Source organism: Microcaecilia unicolor, chromosome 2 (genome assembly GCF_901765095.1).
Source record: "Microcaecilia unicolor chromosome 2, aMicUni1.1, whole genome shotgun sequence".
NCBI lineage: Eukaryota > Metazoa > Chordata > Amphibia > Gymnophiona > Siphonopidae > Microcaecilia > Microcaecilia unicolor.
This window is the reverse complement of record NC_044032.1, coordinates 647,370,590-647,394,379: the sequence shown is the minus strand read 5'-3', so window position 1 is coordinate 647,394,379 and position 23,790 is coordinate 647,370,590. Positions and strand designations below refer to the sequence as shown.

The 23,790-nt window shown below is 43.3% G+C and overlaps 1 protein-coding gene across 1 annotated transcript in view; it reads left to right on the top strand.

Moving 5' to 3' along the window:
* The window catches only part of FAT4 (FAT atypical cadherin 4), a 399,251-nt gene that overhangs the window by 326,609 nt on the left and 48,852 nt on the right, over positions 1–23,790 (top strand). The window contains exon 10 of the mRNA XM_030191762.1: positions 12,803–12,907. Coding sequence (XP_030047622.1) covers positions 12,803–12,907 — 105 coding nt within the window. The remainder of the gene's footprint in view (positions 1–12,802; positions 12,908–23,790) is intronic.

Sequence of the window (23,790 nt, the reverse complement as noted above, 5' to 3'; positions counted from 1 at the left end):
ATATATATATATATATATATATATATATATATATATATATATATATACATACATACATATGTTTAAATAAATATTCATATCCAATAAATAAATCAACCTTTAAATTATAGTTCTGATTGGTGTTCAATCTTTGATACACTAAAGATTTATAATTAAAATTAAAGTAAATTCGTGAGACAATTAGTATCCTTCAAAACATAAATATTAAGTGAATAGAATAGAGGATATTCTTACCGATGTGTAATTTTAAGTTATGCAAAAGACGATGGAATTCAAATCCTATGGAGAGAAGGAAGAATCAAGGGGAGCAAAGAGGAGATCTACTGAGTGCGAAATTTTTAAGTGTAGAATCTCAAATCTCAATAGAGGTAGGTTTTATATTGGCAGTATCAGTAAATGTGCCACACATAGTTATTGTGTCCTGGAAATCGATTTTGAAATATCACGTTTCAAAATATAAGCCAGCGTCTATTCCGCATGACTAGTGACAGACATAAAATCATTTTATGGTTCGGTTTTAATGATACGAACGTTAACAGTGGTTAGTGGTAGAGCAGGTATTATTAAATTATTGGCGTGTATTAAAGTAAGGTACAAAGTCTAATTAGATCTACTATCGGTAGTGTTATGCATCCAAAACATGGCTTTGTAGTTCATCAGCAAAAAGAAGCCGTCAATATATTAATGCAGATATTGCTTACCTCAGGATAAAGAAAATGCGGTTTTAAAAGAGCATCGTCTATCAAATGGACGATGCTATCGAAACTCTCCTATGTTAACGTCATCAGTTGTGCAAAAGCCAAAGTGAGTGGGGCGCCTTTCCACTGGTCTTTTTAAATAAAAATAATAGCGCCAAAAAGTGCTGACATAAGGGTAGACATTGGAGAATGAAAACGTGATGACGTGCTGTTGTTATTTAAGGTGGTCTTTAAATTGGAACAAATTTGTGGCAGCGTAGTTTGTATAGAATACTGCATCGATTGAATAGTGAAGATAAAAAATATATAAAAAATAAAAAGAATACATATATATATATATATATATCACTGATGGAAACTGTGTAGTAAAACCTTAGTGGAGCTTTTTATATATAGAATGGTGGTACTGTCAAAATCGTAACAAGGAGAGAAAGTACATATATATTATATGTATATGATGAGGTGATAAAAACTTTTTAGCAGAACCCTAGTAGAAATTTTGATATATAAAGTGGTGAAATTGTTAAAATCATGAAATGAATTTTTCAAAGAAAAACTTTTTTTTTTTAGATAAAAATGACGTTTTTGATATCCAACAATAATACAATTTGATAAACAAATAAACATAAAACCTAATAACATTGAAAATAAATTTAAAATAAAAATAAACAACAGAAGTAGATAAGCATTGTGTATATACAGTGGTGGAAATAAGTATTTGATCCCTTGCTGATTTTGTAAGTTTGCCCACTGACAAAGACATGAGCAGCCCATAATTGAAGGGTAGGTTATTGGTAACAGTGAGAGATAGCACATCACAAATTAAATCCGGAAAATCACATTGTGGAAAGTATATGAATTTATTTGCATTCTGCAGAGGGAAATAAGTATTTAATCCCTCTGGCAAACAAGACCTAATACTTGGTGGCAAAACCCTTGTTGGCAAGCACAGCGGTCAGACGTCTTCTGTAGTTGATGATGAGGTTTGCACACATGTCAGGAGGAATTTTGGTCCACTCCTCTTTGCAGATCATCTCTAAATCATTAAGAGTTCTGGGCTGTCGCTTGGCAACTCGCAGCTTCAGCTCCCTCCATAAGTTTTCAATGGGATTAAGGTCTGGTGACTGGCTAGGCCACTCCATGACCCTAATGTGCTTCTTCCTGAGCCACTCCTTTGTTGCCTTGGCTGTATGTTTTGGGTCATTGTCGTGCTGGAAGACCCAGCCACGACCCATTTTTAAGGCCCTGGCGGAGGGAAGGAGGTTGTCACTCAGAATTGTACGGTACATGGCCCCATCCATTCTCCCATTGATGCGGTGAAGTAGTCCTGTGCCCTTAGCAGAGAAACACCCCCAAAACATAACATTTCCACCTCCATGCTTGACAGTGGGGACGGTGTTCTTTGGGTCATAGGCAGCATTTCTCTTCCTCCAAACACGGCGAGTTGAGTTCATGCCAAAGAGCTCAATTTTTGTCTCATCTGACCACAGCACCTTCTCCCAATCACTCTCGGCATCATCCAGGTGTTCACTGGCAAACTTCAGACGGGCCGTCACATGTGCCTTCCGGAGCAGGGGGACCTTGCGGGCACTGCAGGATTGCAATCCGTTATGTCGTAATGTGTTACCAATGGTTTTCGTGGTGACAGTGGTCCCAGCTGCCTTGAGATCATTGACAAGTTCCCCCCTTGTAGTTGTAGGCTGATTTCTAACCTTCCTCATGATCAAGGATACCCCACGAGGTGAGATTTTGCGTGGAGCCCCAGATCTTTGTCGATTGACAGTCATTTTGTACTTCTTCCATTTTCTTACTATGGCACCAACAGTTGTCTCCTTCTCGCCCAGCGTCTTACTGATGGTTTTGTAGCCCATTCCAGCCTTGTGCAGGTGTATGATCTTGTCCCTGACATCCTTAGACAGCTCCTTGCTCTTGGCCATTTTGTAGAGGTTAGAGTCTGACTGATTCACTGAGTCTGTGGACAGGTGTCTTTCATACAGGTGACCATTGCCGACAGCTGTCTGTCATGCAGGTAACGAGTTGATTTGGAGCATCTACCTGGTCTATAGGGGCCAGATCTCTTACTGGTTGGTGGGGGATCAAATACTTATTTCCCTCTGCAGAATGCAAATAAATTCATATACTTTCCACAATGTGATTTTCCGGATTTAATTTGTGATGTGCTATCTCTCACTGTTACCAATAACCTACCCTTCAATTATGGGCTGCTCATGTCTTTGTCAGTGGGCAAACTTACAAAATCAGCAAGGGATCAAATACTTATTTCCACCACTGTACAAAATACATAAAATTAATGACACATAATCATTATAAAATAAACACTAAATTTCTAAATAGTATAATTCAGATGAGATTTTAAATCACACTACTTTCTGCTTACACTGCATACAAGCTGTGAACTGTGAGCCCAATAATACAGGTGTGTTTTCAAATAAACATTTTTCTTAATGAGTTTCTCTTGCAGTGCAAAGCCAGCAAAAGGTACACCCTCTGTTTGAAATATGATACTTTGCTCAACTCCAGGGATTCCCTATTGTGCAACTGATTATAATCACAGGTGATGGAGCTATGCCAGACAACCTGGTTTTTATTAATGTTAGCTCTCAGCCTCCAGAAAGAGGAAGCATACTGTTTAAAAGACAGAGTACCAATACTTTATTGAAAACTAGTAAAAAAGGCCCGTTTCTGACACATATGAAACGGGCGCTAGCAAGGTTTTCCTCATAATGTGTATGTTTTGGAGAGTGTATGTGAGAGTGAGTGTGTGTGATAGAGAGAGTGAAAGTGTGAGTGTGTGTGTGTGAGAGAGAGAGTAAGTCTAGGTGTGAGCGTGTCTGTGAGAGAGTGTGTGTGTGAGAATGAGAGTGTGTGCAATTGCGTATGGGAGACACAGTGTGATAGAGAGAGAGAGAGTGTGTTTCACACAGATACAGTGTGTGCGTGAATGAGAGTGTGTGTGAGGCACAGATTGTCTGTGAGACTGAGTGTATGAGACCAAGCGAGTATGTAAGTGACTGTGTGACACATAGAGAGTGAATGTGATACAATGTGAGACATAGAGTGTATGAGAGTGAGAGACAGAAACACATTGTCTGTGAGAGAGAGAGTGTGTGTGTGTGTGACAGAGATACCTCCCTCCCTCCCTCCCTCCTTCTCTCTCTATGGTGTCAGGCCCCCCTCTTTCTCTGGTGTCTGAGATTGCTGCCACTGCACCTAAGCAATTGGTGTGCTGGAGGAGAGGAAGAGAGAGAGAGAGTGTGTGTGTGGGGTGGGGGGGATGTGTTGGAGGGGTTCAGCTTGGAAGAAGAGGGGTGTGGGGGATTCTGGATGTGCTGCCAGATGAAAGTAAGTGAGTGTGTGTGTGTGTGTGGGGGGGGGGGGGGGTTCAGGAAGCAATGGCAGATGACAGAGTGAGGGAGTGTGTGTGTGTGGGGGGGGGGGGGGGCAGGGGGTACAGGAAGCGCTGCCAGATGAGAGAGTGAGTGTGTGTGTATGGGGTTTCATGAAGCGCTCCCATCCTTGAACCCCCTCCCCACCTCAGTCCCCTTCTCTCATTCAAGAACCCCCTCCCCAGTCTCTCCCATCCAAAAACCCCAGTCCCCTCCCCACCCGTCCCCTTCTCCAATCCGAGAACCCCCTCCCCAGTCTCTCCCATCCAAAAACCCCAGTGCCCTTCCCACCCGTCCCCTTCAAGCATCCAAGAACCCCCTCCCCCATCCTTGAACCCCCTCCCCACCTCAGTCTCCTTCTCCCATTCAAGAACCCCCTCCCCAGTCTCTCCCATCCAAAAACCCCAGTCCCCTCCCCACTCGTCCTCTTCAAGTATCCAAGAACCCCCTCCCCACCTCAGTCCCCTTCTCCCATTCAAGAATCCCAGTCCTCTCCCCATCCGTCCCCTTCTCCCCAGTCTCTCCCATCCAAGAACCCCAGTCCCCTCCCCACCCGTCCCCTTCAACTATCCAAGAACCCCCTCCCCACCCCCTTCTGCTTCTCCCATCCATGAACCCCTCCCACCTCAGTCTCCTTCCCATTTGAGAACCCCCTCCCCCCCACCTGAGAGCCCCACACCCTTCTCCCATCTGAGTCCCTCCCCACCTACCAGCTCCATTCTCCTGCCGTCCAGGCCCACCACCCTCACTGCCTTAAAAAAAAACCCAATTTGAAGCACTGGAGTAACAGGCAGCAGCGCCTCGCGTCTGCCCTTCTACTAAAAATCTCTTCCACGACGTCATTGGGCCTTCCCACATTGAGTCCCACCCGCCCTCGCGGTAATTGGAAGTTACCTGAGGAGGGCGGGACTCAATGTGGGAAGGCCCAATGACGTCGTCGAAGAGATTTTTAGTAGAAGGGCAGACGCGAGGCGCTGCTGCCTGTTATTCCAGCGCGTCAAATAGGGTTTTAAAGGCAGGACAGCGCCGGGAGTGGACTCGCAGCACCCCCCACCCGCTGACATCTGGGGCGGAGCGCCCCCACCACGTCGCCGTCGCGCGTTGCTGGGAGAGGACTCGGAGCACCTCCCACCCGCTGACATCTGGGGCGGAGCGCCCCCACCACGTCGCCGTCGCGCGTTGCTGAACTTGGGAGGGAGGGAGAGTGGTGCTCGGGCGGTCGGGGCGGGGCTACCTGAGGCGCGCGGCGCGGTTGGTAGCCAGCGTTTCCTTGGCAGGGGGAGGAGTAGGGAAACACGCTCCGCGTGTTTCCCTACTCCTCCCCCTTCCTTGATGCGGTCCCTGCTTTCATTTTTCTGTTGGTTTTCTGCCCTCGACGTCATGACGTTTGACGCGAGGGCGGGGCAGCAAGTCGTTCAGTGGCTTCACCACCACGAACTTACGAACCGTTCTGGGAGTCTGAGTGACTTCAGAACGTTGTCCTCAGAACGTTGAGGGTGCCTTTTATTATATTAGATGTGTAATTTAACATGGCAATTACAACAGCACAGTCAGTTATAGCTTTGTCACTTTAAATATATTTGGAAAGAGAGTGTGAAATAAAAAGAAAAATAGTAATACAAAGATGTGATCAGGAACAATTTAGATTGCTGTAGATCCCTACACAGAAAGTACATGCTCCAGAGTAAGCAACCACAGACTAGAAATAGAAAAATGCAGATAAAAGAAACTCAGAGAAGCCAGACTGTAAGCAGCAGACGGTAACAGTGGTGAAATATAGACAGGGATATATTTCCTCAGATGCACATTTCTGAAAAGTGGCGGAGAAAATCAAGAGAAGCAGGAAAACCACCTGCTATAGCAGCAAAACCTAAGTGGAACAATACGTACCAGAATCAGAACTTGCAGATTGTCCCCATGTTTACCCAATAATTTTATTTATTTATTGCATTTGTATCCCACATTTTCCCACCTCTTTGCAGACTCAATGTGGCTTACAATATATCATGAATAGTGGAATTATATAAGAAAATAGGCATTTAGTATTACAGAAGGATCTTGGGTAACATTATAGTGATAAAATGATAGTAAATCAAATTTGAACATATCACCACCATGGAAACCAGACTGCGGAGTACCCCAAGGATCGCCAATCCTTTTCAACCTAATGATGACCCCGCTAGCTCAGTCCTTATCCACCCAAGGCCTTAACCCGTACGTTTACGCGGAAGATGTCACTATACATCCCTTACAAACATGATCTAACAGAAATCAACAATGAAATCAAACTCAGCTTGAACATCATGAACTCATGGGCGAATGCATTTCAACTAAAACTCAATGCAGAAAAAACACTGTCTCATCCTCTCATCCTAATACAACATGAATAAACCCACTAACATAAGCACCCCAGACTACACCCTTCCTGTTTTAGACAGCCTGAAAAGTCTCAGTCACAATAGACCGAAACCTCACGCTAGAAAGCCAAGCGAAATCTGTCACAAAGAAAATGTTCCACTCAATGTGGAAACTCAGACGTATAAAACCTTTCTTACCGAGGGAAATATTTCGCAACTTGGTACAATCAATGGTACTGAGCCACCTAGTCTACTGTAATGGAATCTATGCAGGATGCAAAGAAATAATCATAAAGAAAATCCAAACTGCTCAAAACACCGCAGCCAGGCTTATATCTGGTAAAACGAGATTCGAAAGCGCCAAACCCCTAAGAGAAAAACTGCATTGGCTCCCAATCAAAGAACATATTGCATTCAAAATCTGCACTCTGGTTCATAAAATCATCTACGGCGAAGCCCCGGGATACATGTTAAACCTCATAGACCTACCAACTAGAAACACAACAAGATCAACACGCTCATACCTAAACCTTCACCGCCCAAGCTGCAAAGGACTCAAATACAAATCAACCTATGCATCCAGCTTCTCCTATATAAGCACACAACTTTGGAATGCACTACCAAACGCCTCGAAAACAACGTCTGACCTACCAAACTTCCGGAAATCACTAAAGACTATCTTCTTCAAAAAGGCATACCCTAACAATCCAACTTAAATGCCTGAATCCTGCAACACAACGATACTAATACTTGAACTGGACATAACTTAACGCTTCCTCCTTTCTATTCCCTTATGTGTCTGTCACACATGCACCTTATTATACCATAATATCACTCTGTATTTGTCATACCAGAAGGCGATCGCCTCATGGTATTATGTAATCCACATTGAGCCTGCAAATAGGTGGGAAAATGTGGGATACAAATGCAACAAATAAATAAATATAACAAGCGGATATTATAAGACAGTTCTGGATGTATGTGGAGCAGTTCACGTTTGTTGGTCTTTGTGGTATACCTTGTTAAAGAGATGGGTCTTCAATAGTTTGCGGAAGTTAGTTAGTTCATAAATCATTTTTAAGTTGAGTGGATTCCAAGGTAGAGGACTGAATTAGAATCTAGTTGAGTGATGCACAACATAAGGTGATGGTAGCACACAGAATTCACTTGGGGTAATGTCACCAAATGGGTTAGTTTTGCACACGCCATGTACAAGAATGCATTTGGAGATGATCTTAGTCACGCATGTTCACGGCTAATGTTTGACTCAACACTTGCATCGTACCAAATAAAGCTTCTTCCTTGGAGTTAAGTTTTATGTGAGTAATATAATCATTCTGAAAGAGCTATTTATTTATTTATTTATATACCAGCTAGACCTAAGCAGCTTACAGTTTCTGTATAGGTACTAGTACTGTCCCTAATGGGCTCACAATCTAGTATCATATTGTACCTGGGGCAACGGAGGGCTAAGTGAGTTGCCCACTGTCACGTGGAGCTGCAGAGGAACTTCAGCCCTGTTCCCCAGGATTTCAACCCACTACTGACCGTTAGGCAGCAATGGGAATCGACCCCACTTCCTCTGCTGCACTAACCCTTAGGCCACTCCTCCCAAATGAGTACTGGAGCTCCTCAAGAATTGGTCATGAAGCCAAATTTGTTCTATATCTTTTTGAGCTAATTTAGTTTATTATCTGATTTGATAATCCACTTACAACAAAAATAATGTCAAAATGAAGTACAAAATATGCATACATATTGAAGAGGGATTAGAAGAGATGGTTTGTCCTTTAACATAGTAAAGGGTGGCAGAAAAAGATCAATCTGGTCCATAGAGTTTGCTCACATCGCTGGCATGGAGAGGAGCAGGCTGGACTCCCGCAGTCCTGCATCTCTTTCCCTTAAGCGTCGCTCTTGTGTGAACAGGTTCCTCGGCAGCAGCAGCAGCAATTCCTGCTCGCTGCCTGCTGCTAAGCCAGAAATCTCCTTTCTGCAGTGTCCCATCCCTTCTGTCACAACTTCCTATTTCTGACTAGGCAGGACGCGGCAGAAAGGAGACTTGCGGCTTACATGGGGCAATGGAGGGTTAAGTGACTTGCCCAGAGTCACAAGGAGCTGCCTGTGCCTGAAGTGGGAATCAGACTCAGTTCCTCAGTTCCCCAGGACCAAAGTCCACCACCCTAACCACTAGGCCACTCCTCCACTGTTGCTACTATTTGAGATTCTACATGGAATGTTGCTATTCCACTAGCAACATTCCATGTAGAAGTCGGCCCTTGCAGATCACCAATGTGGCCGCGCAGGCTTCTGCTTCTGTGAGTCTGACGTCCTGCACGTACGTGCAGGACGTCAGACTCACAGAAACAGAAGCCTGCGCAGCCTTCTACATGGAATGTTGCTAGTGGAATAGCAACATTCCATGTAGAATCTCCAATAGTAGCAACATTCCATGTAGAACCTCCAATAGTAGCAACATTCCATGTAGAATCTCCAATAGTATCTATTTTATTTTTGTTACATTTGTACCCTGCGCTTTCCCACTCATGGCAGGCTCAATGCGGCTTACATGGGGCAATGGAGGGTTAAGTGACTTGCCCAGAGTCACAAGGAGCTGCCTGTGCCTGAAGTGGGAATCAGACTCAGTTCCTCAGTTCCCCAGGACCAAAGTCCAGCACCCTAACCACTAGGCCACTCCTCCACAGATGTGTTCCTTTCCATCTGCTTTGGAGAAACGTTGCTGAAGGACCTGTTCCTCAAAGTTGTGTTTTTAGTGGTGATTTGCTCAGCTGGATGTATCTGTGTATGGCCTCTTACCTATTTTTCTCTGCAGATTTTATCTTCTACCCTTTTTGCAAAGTTCCTTTCCTCGTTCCACGTCAGTCAGGCTATTTGTCTACCAGCCTTTTCCAAAGAGAACCAAGGTGATTCCAGGGCTCTTCATGCCCAATGTGGATGTCCAATTGTCTCTTTGTTCTTTTCAGCATGCTTCTAAGTCTTCTATATATCATTGGAGTCTGGAGGCCATCCAGTCTGCATTCTTTTTGAATTAAAAAGAGGTCCCATTGAGTCTTAGGGCTCACTCTGTGAGAGCTCACACAGCATCCTGGGCATTGAATATTGGGCTTGCAATGATTGTGCCTTTAGTAGGTGAGTCCTTGAAGGAGATTGTCTTCCTCCCATCCGAGGTACTAAAGCATGGCTACATCCCACTTGTCTAGACTGATCTAGCAGGATGGTAAGGAAGATGAAATGTGTTCTTTCCTGCGAATTATCTTTTCTTGCTTTCTGCTAGGTCAGTGCAGGACCCTCTATGGAAGTCTAAGGTTTCAGCTTAATCTCCTTTATTATCCTAGGGGCCAATGCTGAAAAGTCCCCGTTAAAAACTGTGTGCGTTTAGATCCACGGTAGAAATTACCAATTTTGAAATCGCAAGCGATGCTCAAAGGAAATCGCATGCAAATGAGATTCACTTAAATTTAGCAAGCAGCTTGGTAAGGAAAGCACCTAGCACATGTGCAGAACAGTCTCAGTAAGTGTCCATGTTCTGTGTTTGCCCAGGAATCCCGCTGCTGTATTCTCTCCTTTCCCCTGCAGTACTTGATGGCTCTACTGACCCTTTGTCTCCTTTTCCCTGCAGTGCCCTGAGGTTGGCTCCACCTTACTCCTGCACCCATAGGAGCCAACTTTTCAAAATTATTGGGGGTGCTAAGCCCAGTGGAAATAACCCCTTCCTGCACACATTCAAGGAATTTTCTCAATATTGGAGGTGCTCAAGCACCCACACAATCCCCAGAGTCGGCTCCTATGCCTGCACCTTCCTCGCCTTCCCTCAGGCCACCCCCAATGATTTCACTTGAGAATCTCCTTCTTGCTGAAAGCCCCCCTCCAGCTGATATCATAGGGTCTTTCCCTAACTGATTAGCTTGTTTCTCCGCCCGTCCCAGCTGACATCAAAGGGGCTTTCCCCAGTTGATTGGCTATCTGCTTGTTTCTGGTCCCTAATCTGTTCTCAGCTGTCCCGCACTGATTTTCTATTGAACTAAAACTACTCCATGCTGACCCCCCCCCCCCCCCCCGAGCCCATAGAGGCTTTCCCTAGCCAATTGGCTGTCTGCTTGTTTCTCCACCTCTCTAAGCTGTGCTCTGCTCTCGGACAAGTTTTGCTATTGAAAAATGCAAGCAGAGTGCTACTCCCAGAAGTCATCCTCACACAATGGCAGCTCCAGACCTGCCGGAAACTTTTGCACGTTAAAGATAGTTACTCCTTTCTGTGCATCGCATGGAATGCTCATATTAATACTGATGAGCTCATTGTCAAACATTTGCATTGGATTATTGCTAGCAGCTATGGTAAATGGTTAAAGTCATGCAGAACCACTTTGTTCATTAGACACTAAATAATGTTCGCTTTAGAACGGCTCCAGCTGGTCTAACGCAAACATTGTAATAACAGTAAGCTTTGTGTATTAGGCCCCTGGTTCCTGTAAAGTTCAGTCATTGTTTATCCATGCATTGGGTATTGAGATGTGTGTGTGTCAGTGTCTTCTCTGAAATGTTTAATTTACCTCCATCTTCTGGGTGGGTGGCAAACCCAGTTGTCTGGACTGGTCTATCAAACCTTTTGGAAAGGAAATGAGCAGGTAAGAACACATTTCACCTTCATCCAGTGGTATACTGCTGCTTTAAGAAGATTTGATGGGGAAGTGTTTTCTTTTTTTAATGGAGATCCACCAGTGTAAAGGATTTTTGCAGTGGTAAAAATGATAATGGTTTCAGCCAAAGCAGAGAGAATTGCCTTCAAAAGTGGGAAGTTAAGTCCCGTAGCGTATGTCATTGCGGTTTGAAAGCAGCATAGTTAGGTACAGAATATTGCAGTGTTTTAAAAAATGTTATAATATAGGAATTTATTATTTTTAATTAGCTCAGGCATGCCTAGTACTTAGCAGTTGGTTTTATTCTGCTACTTGAGTCTTTACTAAATAATGTTGTCCATTTCCCCTTCAAGATAAAGGAAAGGAGAACCCAGGATTGTTTAGATTCTGTTTCTTTTACTATTAGCAGCTCTCAGGCTGCCCCTTACTCCCACTGGTGGATTTGTTTACAGGCTGCTGACAGAAGCATGATGCGTGGTGCAGACCTGGCTCTATAGCGTTATGGAGTAATTTGCAAAGAGCCAACTCTGCCCCCCCCCATATGTTCCATTCCTGTCAACATAGTGTAAAGTAAAGAAAGGGATTTTAGCCAGAAACCTGATCTAAAAGTCACAGAGCAACCCCACACAGGCAACCTAAAGGTTTTCTTTATTCACAGTCACTTTTATCAAACAAGGGGCACTTTAGAAACATGAGTCAGCTTCTAATATATCAGTGAGTACAAGAATTTCATCACTTAGTAAATGTTTGTTTATAGTCTGTGGTCAAGCAAATTGCCAAAGAAAATAGATTTTTCCGTGTTTTTTTTTTTTAATTTGCTAAGAACACAAAATCTTCAAAATTCTTCTCCCAGGGACTAATCTTTACTTTAGCCCAGAAAATGTATGGGGGTAATGTTGTTTCCATATTTTGGAATAGCAAATTGTAGCAGTGGGGTAGGCAGAATGCCTTTTGAAGTGTTTTATGGTTTGATCAGTCTTCATGCAGTGTTCTGAGGAAAGCAGAGACACAGTTTGAAAGAGTTCCCAACAGGCATAGATCAGTCTGGGATGCAGTTTGTTTATTTTAATAATTTTAATTATTATTTCTGTGGATGGCACTCTCATTCTCCCTGTCTCATCTGCTCGAAACCTTGGGGTCATCTTTGACTCCTCTCTCTCCTTCTCTGCTCATATTCAACAGATTGCCAAAACCTGTTGTTTCTTTCTTTATAACATCCACAAAATCCGTCCCTTCATCTCTGAGCATTATCCACACTCTTATCACCTCTCATCTTTTCCCATTTGCTTTCCCTTCAGTGAAAGGTATAAAAAGACTCAAGCTTTTAGCTTATCATGCTCCAAGAATGTGGAATGAAGTCAGTGGTTGATTTGAACAATCATTTTCTAATTTATCTTTTAGAAAGAGTGTAAAATCTTTATTATTTTTATTACTACTTATTATTATGTTTTTATATTAATGATCTTCTAGCCCTTTCTTTTAGAATTGTTAATATTGTTTTTTTATGGTGCTTTAAATGTGTTTTACATGTTAATGGATTGCAATTCCCGGGTTGGATTATGTAAACTACTATATGGTTATAGTGGTGTATATAAATAAACATTATTATTATTTATAGAACTTGTGTTGGCACTACAGTCCATTGCATGTTGATGCTAGAATTCATTTCTTGCATTCCTCCATTGCAGGTAAAACTTGTGAGTCTTCAATCAACTATTGTGAATGCAATCCCTGTTTCAATGGTGGATCCTGCCAGAGTGGATTAGATGGCTACTACTGCCAGTGTCCATTTGGTAAGCACCCAGTTACCATAAAATTGTTTCTCTTCACATTATTTGAGCGGAGGAAACTCAAATAATGAAACGATTTTAAGAGTGGAGTGGAGGAGTGGCCTAGTGGTTAGGGTGATGGACTTTGGTCCTGGGGAACTGAGGAACTGAGTTTGATTCCCACTTCAGGCACAGGCAGCTCCTTGTGACTCTGGGCAAGTCACTTAACCCTCCATTGCCCCATGTAAGCCGCATTGAGCCTGCCATGAGTGGGAAAGCGCAGGGTACAAATGTAACAAAAATAAAATAGATACTATTGGAGATTCTACATGGAATGTTGCTACCATTGGAGATTCTACATGGAATGTTGCTACTATTGGAGGTTCTACATGGAATGTTGCTACTATTGGAGATTCTACATGGAATGTTGCTATTCCACTAGCAACATTCCATGTAGAAGGCTGCGCAGGCTTCTGTTTCTGTGAGTCTGACGTCCAGCAGAAGCCTGCGCGGCCACATTGGTGATCTGCAAGGGCCGACTTCTACATGGAATGTTGCTAGTGGAATAGCAACATTCCATGTAGAATCTCCAATAGTAGCAACATTCCATGTAGAATCTCAAATAGTAGCAACAGTGGAGGAGTGGCCTAGTGGTTAGGGTGATGGACTTTGGTCCTGGGGAACTGAGGAACTGAGTTTGATTCCCACTTCAGGCACAGGCAGCTCCTTGTGACTCTGGGCAAGTCACTTAACCCTCCATTGCCCCATGTAAGCCGCATTGAGCCTGCCATAAGTGGGAAAGCGCGGGGTACAAATGTAACAAAAAAAAAGAAACTCCAGACTGCCCAAAATACTGCAGCTAGACTCATATTTGGAAAGGTGAAATATGAGAGTGCTTAAACCCCTCAGAGAAAAATTACATTGGCTTCCTCTAAAAGACCGAATTGTATTCAAAATTTGTACCTTAACTCATAAAATCATCCATGGAGAGGCCCCATCATACATGTCAGACCTAATTGACTTACCAGCACGAACTATCAAAAGTTCATCACGTACCTCCCTAAACCTCCACTACCCTAATTGCAGAGGACTTAAATACAAATCAATACAAGCATCTACCTTCACATACCTCTGTACAAAATCATGGAATAAACTACCGAATACTATAAAAACAATACATGACTTAACAGCTTTCCGGAAGTTACTGAAGTCGCACTTGTTCGAAGAGACTTACAATAAGAATGCTCCTTATTGACTTGATTCCAATCTATATCTGAACCAACTAATATCGATCCCTTCTACCGATCATTATATCTTACCTGTTATTACTTTTACGTTATGTATATCATTCTACTGACCCTATTTACCTAATTTCTTACACAGTAATATGTAAAATTAGGCCAGACCTCTTACACTGTTTATGATAATGCCTTTGCAACATAATGTAAGCCACATTGAGCCTGCAAATAGGTAGGAAAATGTGGGATACAAATGCAGCAAATAAATAAAGAAATGATATATATTCTGCTGTGTACATGGCCGGGACTGCAGTTATTGACTTTAGTTTATCTTCCATTCTGCTTAAGAAGTAGATGAGCAAATATTGCTGCTTTTCTGTCTGGTTCGAAAATGAACAGAGAGAGGCAGACAAATGAGAGAGATTCATATACTTCCAAGCTGCATAACAGACAAGCTTTTTCTAGTAGAAAGGAACTGGCTTGAAAGAAATAGACAGTAATATTACAGCCGCCCTGAGTACATAAGTACATAAGTACATAAGTAGTGCCATACTGGGAAAGACCAAAGGTCCATCGAGCCCAGCATCCTGTCACCGACAGTGGCCAATCCAGGTCAAGGGCACCTGGCACGCTCCCCAAACGTAAAAACATTCCAGACAAGTTATACCTAAAAATGCGGAATTTTTCCAAGTCCATTTAATAGCGGTCTATGGACTTGTCCTTTAGGAATCTATCTAACCCCTTTTTAAACTCCGTCAAGCTAACCGCCCGTACCACGTTCTCCGGCAACGAATTCCAGAGTCTAATTACACGTTGGGTGAAGAAAAATTTTCTCCGATTCGTTTTAAATTTACCACACTGTAGCTTCAACTCATGCCCTCTAGTCCTAGTATTTTTGGATAGCGTGAACAGTCGCTTCACATCCACCCGATCCATTCCACTCATTATTTTATACACTTCTATCATATCTCCCCTCAGCCGTCTCTTCTCCAAGCTGAAAAGCCCTAGCCTTCTCAGCCTCTCTTCGTAGGAAAGTCATCCCATCCCCACTATCATTTTCGTCGCCCTTCGCTGTACCTTTTCCAATTCTACTATATCTTTTTTGAGATACGGAGACCAGTACTGAACACAATACTCCAGGTGCGGTCGCACCATGGAGCGATACAACGGCATTATAACATCCGCACACCTGGACTCCATCTAACTGCCTGCTATGGGGGGAGCTTATATAAATTGGGTCCACTGATCCCAGGTCTCTCCCCCTCCCCTCATGGTACACAACACCTCACAAAACTACCCTTGGGATTCAGGTCCCCACACGGTCCTCTCACCCATTCCCCCCAATTTGAGTCCCCTCCCACAGCAAAGGCCCCCACACATGGGCAACATTCCAGCACATAACAGCCTCCTGTGTCCCCCCCACTCCCAGGGTTTCTGGAGATCCCTGGTGTCTAGTAGAGCAGAATCAATACCCTCTCACTTCTGACTGTCTTGTGTCTCGGTCCATCCAAAATGGCCACGAAGACCTCTAGCAATATTTCCTTAACATAACATGATAGGAAAATAAATAAGTTTAGGAAAATTCAAATGTGCAAATTATATCTTCTTTGCAAATTCTCATTATCAGTCTTGGACTTTAAGTAACAGTTTTCTTTGACTAGGGCCTCGTTGACCTTGGAAACCTCCAGACATTCCCGTTTACCTGTATGAGCACCAAGGAATTAGGGGGAGGAAGAGATAGCGGATGATGTGGATGGGCAGGTTGGATGAGCCATCTGCAGGGCTTGTTTTGGGGGTGGGGGGCAAACAGGGCAGCTGCCCTAGGCCCCACGGCTTCAGAGAGCCCACGGTCTAGGCATCCCTTCACCTTCTCCCCACCACAGTCCATCTTCTCCTTCCATCCCGATCTTCTTTAAAAATGTATTTCCCTTCTCAGAGAGACCCCAGTGTGGTAGCCATTCTCAGAAGCTGCCTGCAGCTGCCCCGAACCTTTCCCTCTCTGCCGCAGTCCACCCCCTCTGATGCAATTTTCTGTTCCCGCCTGGGTGGATCGCAGTTTGTGAGAATGTGTGCTGTGCCGAGGCCCCTCTGAGAAGGGAAATAAAAATTTTAAAGAAGACCACAAGGTGAGGGGAAGGGAGGGGGACAGGCTGTGGTGGGGGAAGAGATGCCCGGACTGCATAGTAGCAATGCAGGTGGGGATATGGGGGGAGGGGGGGTCAGGGACCCCTCCTTATTTTCTGCCCTTATCCCCACCATGTCTAAAACCAGCCCTGGCCATCTGGCCTTTATCTGCCCTCATTTTCTATGTTTCTATAAGTCAAAATTTAGCCTGCACTTCTATATTAGATTAGGAAATTTCATCAGAACATCTTGAGACATATTTTTCCATTGACTTAATTGCATACAGGGCAAACCCCCCAGTCTCTGCCCTCTCGTTTTGGCAGCTCTCTACTTTCTTTCCCATTGGAAGAAAAGACCTTATCATTAAGCATGAACTCAGCTAGGACATAGCCATCTTTTTGCTGAAGGAAGCCCCGAGTCCCACCATGGTGGGTTGCAGTTGCTGAAAATCTTCTAACCCCTGAAGAAAGAGTGTGGAATCTCCAGCACTATGCCTAATCCTGGCTGACCACCTCCAGTAGGTGCATATGAAATACTTCTTGTGTGGGACAGGGTGAGGATGTTAGCTCTCTGGGCATCAGTGGTATTTGTCTTGTGACTCTAGGTTCAGTGATGTTTCAAGCTCATGGTAGGTATCTTTAAACCGTAAAGATGAGGGTTTAGATTAAAAAGACCTTACCCTCCTCCTTCTACCCATGACTGCAGGTTAGCCAAACTTCAAACGCTATTACTCAAAGCACATCCAATCCGTCTAGCGCCATCTTGGTCAGCACATGATGTTGGTTGCTATTGCTATTGAATTTTTTTCACATAAAGGAGATAATTCTATAAAGTAGACCAGTTACATATGTAAATATTTGGAACACTAGTATATATATGTGTATATGCCAATTCGCTGCCTATTGTGCTGTTATGTAAATAAGCACAGATCTATGATCACTTGTAGTTTGCAGGTGAACGTACACATGGGTGCCATACACGATTACACATGTAACTTACAGCAGCAGTTCTCAACGCAGTCCTCGGGCTTTTCAGAATATCTACAATGACTATGCATGAAATGGATTTGTGTGCACTGTCTCCTTGGTATGCAAATGTATCTCACCGATTGGCTGGGTATGCCCCAAGCACTGACTTAATACTATACGTTACGCATGTCTCACTGAACTCAGGCATGAGCATTTAGTCCAGCTCTATGGACAGTATATGTGCATGTATATCCTGTTAGGTACCAATCAGGTGCTCTCTGAACAGCTTCATATAGGCACACTGCTGTACAATTGCCAAAGTATTGCTTCACTCTTGAATAGATTATATTCAAAGCTGCAAAGGACTCAAATACAAATCAACTTATGCATCTAGCTTTTCCTACATAAGCACACAACTATGGAACGCACTACCAAAAGCTGTGAAAACAACGTTTAACCACCTAAACTTCCGGAAATCACTAAAAACTTACCTGTTGAAAAAGGCATACCCTACCAACCCTACTTAAATACATGAACCTTCAACACTACAAAACCAAAGCACGTAATGGACATAACGTAACTCTTCCTCTAAACGATTCCCTAATATGTTTGTTCCACATGAACCTTACTCTACCACAACATCACTGTGTAACTGTTTATACTGGAATTGACGAACGCCTTTACGGTACTATGTAAGCCACATTGAGCCTGCAAATAGGTGGGAAAATGTGGGATACAAATGTAACAAATAAAATAAATTATATGCTGATATTTCTATCTACCAACAATGGGACTTATTGAACTTGGCATCTTTGGTGGTAACCTTATCTAGATCGACTTCAACCATCAGTGCTGCAATTCTGGAATTTTGGTAGCTGTCCAGGCATCTCCCCCTTCTCATTGTGCCCTCCTGCTTGCCTTGTCTTCCTTGTTACCTACAGTTGTCCTTGTGAGGTCTTAACTTTTGGGTGTTTATGCCCCCCAAACCCCCAAATATTTATTTGTTTATTAATTTGGATGTATATACCACCTTTGTGAAAAATTTACCCAAAGGGTGTACAGCAAGAATAAGTTGAACATAGGCAGTAATATTCAAATAACAATACACAATATGGCATAGTACATTACAACGCAATAAAACATTTGAATAGACATCATAAGGTATAAGCAAAAGTAAAACCTATAGAGTAAAAGGAATTGGAAACAAGGGGACTGCTTGTGAAATATATAGTATATAGCCCTGTGTGTATGTGGAGGGGCATTTTCGATAGAACGTCTACATCTGAATTTAGACGTTTTACACAAACCGTCCAAATTCCAAACAGGAAAGAAGGTCATTTTTGAAAACAGAAAGACGTCTATTTTTTTTTCCGAAAATACTATAGATGTTTTTTTTTTTTTGGGGGGGGGGGGGGGGGGAGGGGGGGATGTTTTGTGATTTGGACGTTTATTTTTTTTTGGGGGGGGGGGGGCTATTTTTGAAAAAAAAAAACCATCTAAGTGCAAAACGCACAAAATCAAGCCATTGGGATGTAGGAGGAGCCAGCATTTTTAGTAGTCTGGTCCCTTCTGACATCCCAGGACAGCAATAGGGCACCCTAGGAGGCACTGCAGTGGACTTCATAAACTGCTCCCAGGTACACATCTGACCATTGCTCCCTTACCTTGTGTTCTGAGCCCCCCAAAACCCACTATCATAGCCCTTACGGGTGAAGGGGGCACCTATATATGGGTACAGTGGGTTTTTGGTGAGTTTTGGAGGGCTCACAGTTTCATCCACAAGTGTAACAGGTAGGGGGAGGTAGGAGCCTCGGTCCACCTGTCTGAAGTGCACTGCACCCCACCACTAGACTACTCCAGGGACCTGCATGCTGCTGTAATGGACCTGAGTATAACATCTGAGGCTGGCAAGTAATGTTTTTCATCACAATTTTGGGGGGTAAGAGGGGGTTTATGACCACTGGGGGAGTAAGGGGAGGTCATCCCTGATTCCCTCCAGTGGTCATTTGGGACACCTTTTTGTGCCTTATTCGTAATAAAGGTCTAGTTCAAAATGTCTACGTTTTAGTCCTGGATGGTTTTGTTTTGTTCCATTATGGCTGAAAAACGTCTAAGTCTTAGGAATGCCCAAATCCCACCTTGAACATGCCCCTGGCACATCCCTTGAGATTTGGACGTACTTCTGACGGACTTCAGAGAAAAACGTCTAAAAAGAGGTTTCAAAAATGCTGATTTGGATGTTTTTGTGAGAAAAACGTCCAAATGCAGACTTATGTCACTTTTTGGACGGGTTTTTTTCACTTTTGAAAATGAGCCTGATAGTATATTTATTTGTTATTTATTTGTTACATTTATACCCCACAATTTCCCACCTATTTGCAGGCTCAGTGTGGCTTACAAGTAACCGTAAAGGCTGTTACGGTTGATGATAAATACAAGATTGTGTTTTGGTCAGATGAGGTAGATGTGATTCGGGCGTCATTGGGTTGAGAGGAATGATGATAGTAAGTTGTCCAGTATGATCCTTGATTATGTTGTGTTGCTGGGTGTGGGGAGTTATGTTGGATCGGATGGATAGGCTTTTTTGAAGAGGTGAGTTTTTAATGATTTCCTGAAGTTTAGGTGGGAGTGCATTCCATAGTTGTGCGCTCGTGCAGGAGAAGCTAGATGCAAATGTTGTTTTGTATTTTAGCCCTTTGCAGTTAGGGTAATGTAGTTTTAGGTATGATCGCGCTGATCTGGATCTGTTTCTAGTTGGTAGATCTATAAGGTCTGTTATGTATCCTGGGACTGCGCCGTAGATGATTTTATGGACCAAAGTGCAGATTTTGAAGAAGATCCATTCTTTGATTGGGAGCCAATGCAGCTTTTCTCAGATGGGTTTAGCGCTTTCGAATCGTGTTTTACCATATATCAATCTGGCTGCTGTGTTTTAGGCATTTGGAGTTTTTTTGTGAGTTGTTCTTTGCATCGCGCGTAGATTCCGTTGCAGTAATCTGCATGGCTTAGGACCAATGATTGTATTAATTTGCGAAAGGTTTCCCTCGGGAAGAAAGGTTTTATTCGTTTGAGTTTCCACATTGAGTAAAACATTTTCTTTATTACGGTTTATACTTGGCTCTCGAGGGTGAGATTGCGGTCGATTGTGACTCTGAGTATTTTTAGGCTGTCTGAGATTGGGAGTGTGTGTCCTGGGGTGTTTAAGGTTGCAGGTTTGTAAGTGAGTTTTTTCAATGTTCAGTTTCAGTTGGAATGAGTTTGCCCACGAGTCCATGATGTTCAGGCCATCATTGATTTCATTGGTTATTTCAGTCAGGGCATGTCTGAAGGGAATGTAGATTGTAACATCATCTGCATAGATGAATGAGTTAAGGCCTCGGTTGCATAAGGATTTTGCCAGTGGGATCATCATCATGTTGAAGAGTATTGGTGATAATGGTGATCTTTGAGGTACTCCACAGGCTGCTTTCCACGGTGGTGATGTGTTTGAATTTGATTTTACTTGGTGTGTTCTGGTAGTTAGAAAGCCTTTGATCCATTTAAGTACGTTTCCAACAATCCTGAAGTGATCAAGGAGTCTTAGTAGTATGTTATGGTTTACCATATCGAATGCGCTCGACTTGTCAAATTGAAGGAGGAGTATGCTTTTACCTGTGGCTATTTCCTGCTTGAATTTGGCCAGGAGAGTGACTAGGAAAGTTTCGGTACTATGGTGGGAACGGAATCCTGATTGTGAATCATGTAGTATTGAATATACCACCTTTCTGAGGTTTTTGCAACTACATTCAAAGCAGTTTATACATTCAGGTATTTATTTTGTACCAGGGGCTATGGAGGGTTAAGTGACTTGCCTAGAGTCACAAGGAGCTGCAGTGGGAATCGAACTCAGTTCCCCAGGATCAAAGTCCACTGCACTAACCACTAGGCTACTCCTCCAGTCCTGCGGAAAATTGTACGTCCCTGGACTCCTGTTCCTAGCTAGAAATTATAAAGTGATTTCTTCTCTTAGTAATGGCTCATTATATAAGGCATTTGAACTAGACATGAAACTTAAGTAGGACTAGAAGGATGACAGCCAAATTCAAGACAGAATTAACTTTTAAAATTTTATAGGAATCTGTCTGCTTTAGTTTTGAACTTTTCCCAAATGATTTTATGTATGCCGCCAATATTTATGGAGGGAAAAGGCTAAAGTTTAATAGTATTGATTTAATGGCTCCACTGACTTTTCCAGCCTTTCTCCTGAAACTCTTTATGGATAAATTGGAAGCAAAAGCAGTATAAAATAGTACAGATATTTTTGGAAGTGAAACAGAGATACATCATTTCACTGGCTGTAAATCAGGACTGGAAAGCTTACTTTTGGAAGCAAACAGTGAAATTAGAGGGCGAAAGAGAATGATGGAGAACAGGACACAGCACATCTGCCATATGAGTGAAAGAAAGGAAAACACTGGTAGCTGCTGTTTGACTTTCACACTCATCTTCCACTCATTGGGTCTTATCCATAAGCACAGGATAGGGAAAAGGTTTTTTGGAATAAGGTCTGTTGCCTGCAAATGTACTCTCAGGATTCTGCTGAACAGCCTATTTCAGTCTCTCCATAAGACTTGGCTGCCTATCAGATTTCTTGGACCTTGTTTTCAACTGCATTTTCCGATAGACATAAAATGAGTCAGGGGTGAGAGTTGGAGTTCTTCCCTTTCATCATGACAGGCCAAATAATCTGATTTTGTATTTGGAATAAGTTGCCCCTTACATCCAAACAGGATCTGAAAGTGCAGTGGCCTCAGAAACTGGGGAACCAGGTTCAATTCCCACTGCAGCTCCTTGTGACTCTGGCCAAGTCACTTAGCCCTCCATTGCCCAGATACAAAATAAACCACTCTGATTGTAGCCACAGAAAGGTGGTGTATCATGTCCCATCCCCTTTGTCTTTGCTTTGTGAGGATAACTCTGTGCATGTCCAGAGAGTGCCTTTAAGGCACATATATTATAAAGGGAAGTAGGCGCCTTCTTTCTTGTATAAAATACTAGTGTAACCTAGTGGAAGTATGTACACTAAGTTCCATATCTTATAAGCTACCCTACCCATGCGCTGCCTAGTCTTCATCCATGTGTGTATTTACAGAATAGAGCTTACGCAGAAGTTTGGCATTTATAGGTGTACTAGTAAAAAAGGCCCGTTTCTGACACAAATGAAACAGGCGCTAGCAAGGTTTTCCTAGGAGTGTGTATGTTTGAGAGAGTTTATGTGAGAGTGACTCTGCGTGAGAGAGAGAGTGAATGTGCGAGTGTGTGTGTGTGAGAGAGAGTGAGTCTGGGTGCGAGTGTGTCTGTGAGAGAGAGAGTGTGTGTGTGAGAATTAGAGTGTGTGCAAGTGCGTATGTGAGACACAGTGTGAGAGAGAGAGAGGGTGTTTCACAGAGATACAGTGTGTGCGAGAGACAAAGACTCTCTGTGAGACTGAGTGTATGAGACCAAGAAAGTGTGTGAGTGACTGTGTGACACATAGAGAGTGAATGTGATACAGTGTGAGACATAGAGTGTGTGAGAGTGAGAGAGAGAAAGACATTGACTGTGAGAGAGAGAGTGTGTGTGTGACAGAGATACCTCCCCCCCCCCCCCTCTGGTGTCAGGCCCCCCCCCCTCTCTCTCTGGTGTCTGAGCGTTACTGTGCAGGACGCTGAGCTCTGGCTGTGCTTCAAGGAACTGACCAATCCTACTTAATAGAATGCACCTCCAACATTCTGAAGCCGAGAAACCTCGTGTGGTTGGTCACTTCTGCTTGTGACGAACCTGGAAGTACATGATGTCAATTCAGGAGATGGATACAGAGAGCAGGAATGCCTCAGCCATGCAGTCAGCTTCAGAATGTTGGAGGTGCCTTTTATTATATAGGATGTGCACACATGGATGCGTATATGCCATTGTTATAAACATTTATTTTATTATTTATTTATTTATTTGGATTTTGCTCACACCTTTGTCAGTAGTAGCTCAAGGTGAGTTACATTCAGGTACACTGGATATTTCTCTGTCCCAGGAGGGCTCACAATCTAAGTTTGTACCTGAGGCAATGGAGGGTTAAGTGACTCGCCCAAGATCACAAGGAGCAGCAGCAGGATTTGAACCAGCCACCTCTGGATTGCAAGACTGCTCTAACCACTAGGCCACTCCTCCACTACAATAATGTATGCATAATTAAATAAAATTCTTTGGGGGGTCCTTTTACTAAGCTGCAGCAAAAGGGGGCTGTTTTTGAAGTGTGCTGAGGCCCCCTTTTACCGCAGTGGGTCAAAGGCTGTTTGTTTTTTAAAGACATGAAGAAGTGAAGCAGTTGCCACTTGGCCATTTCAGGGTGAGCGCTTATAGCCACCCATTGAAGCAGCGGTAAAGGCTCCCGCGCTAACCCAGCTGCAACAGGGCGGTGCATGGCACTGCCCAACCACTGCCAGGTAAAGGCCAGCACTAAAAAAATTAAAATATTTCTATAGTGCTGGAAATGGCGCGCAGTGGGGGTGGGATTTGTGTGCATATTAGATGTGTAAATGTTAGCTCTTGTTTTATAGAATTA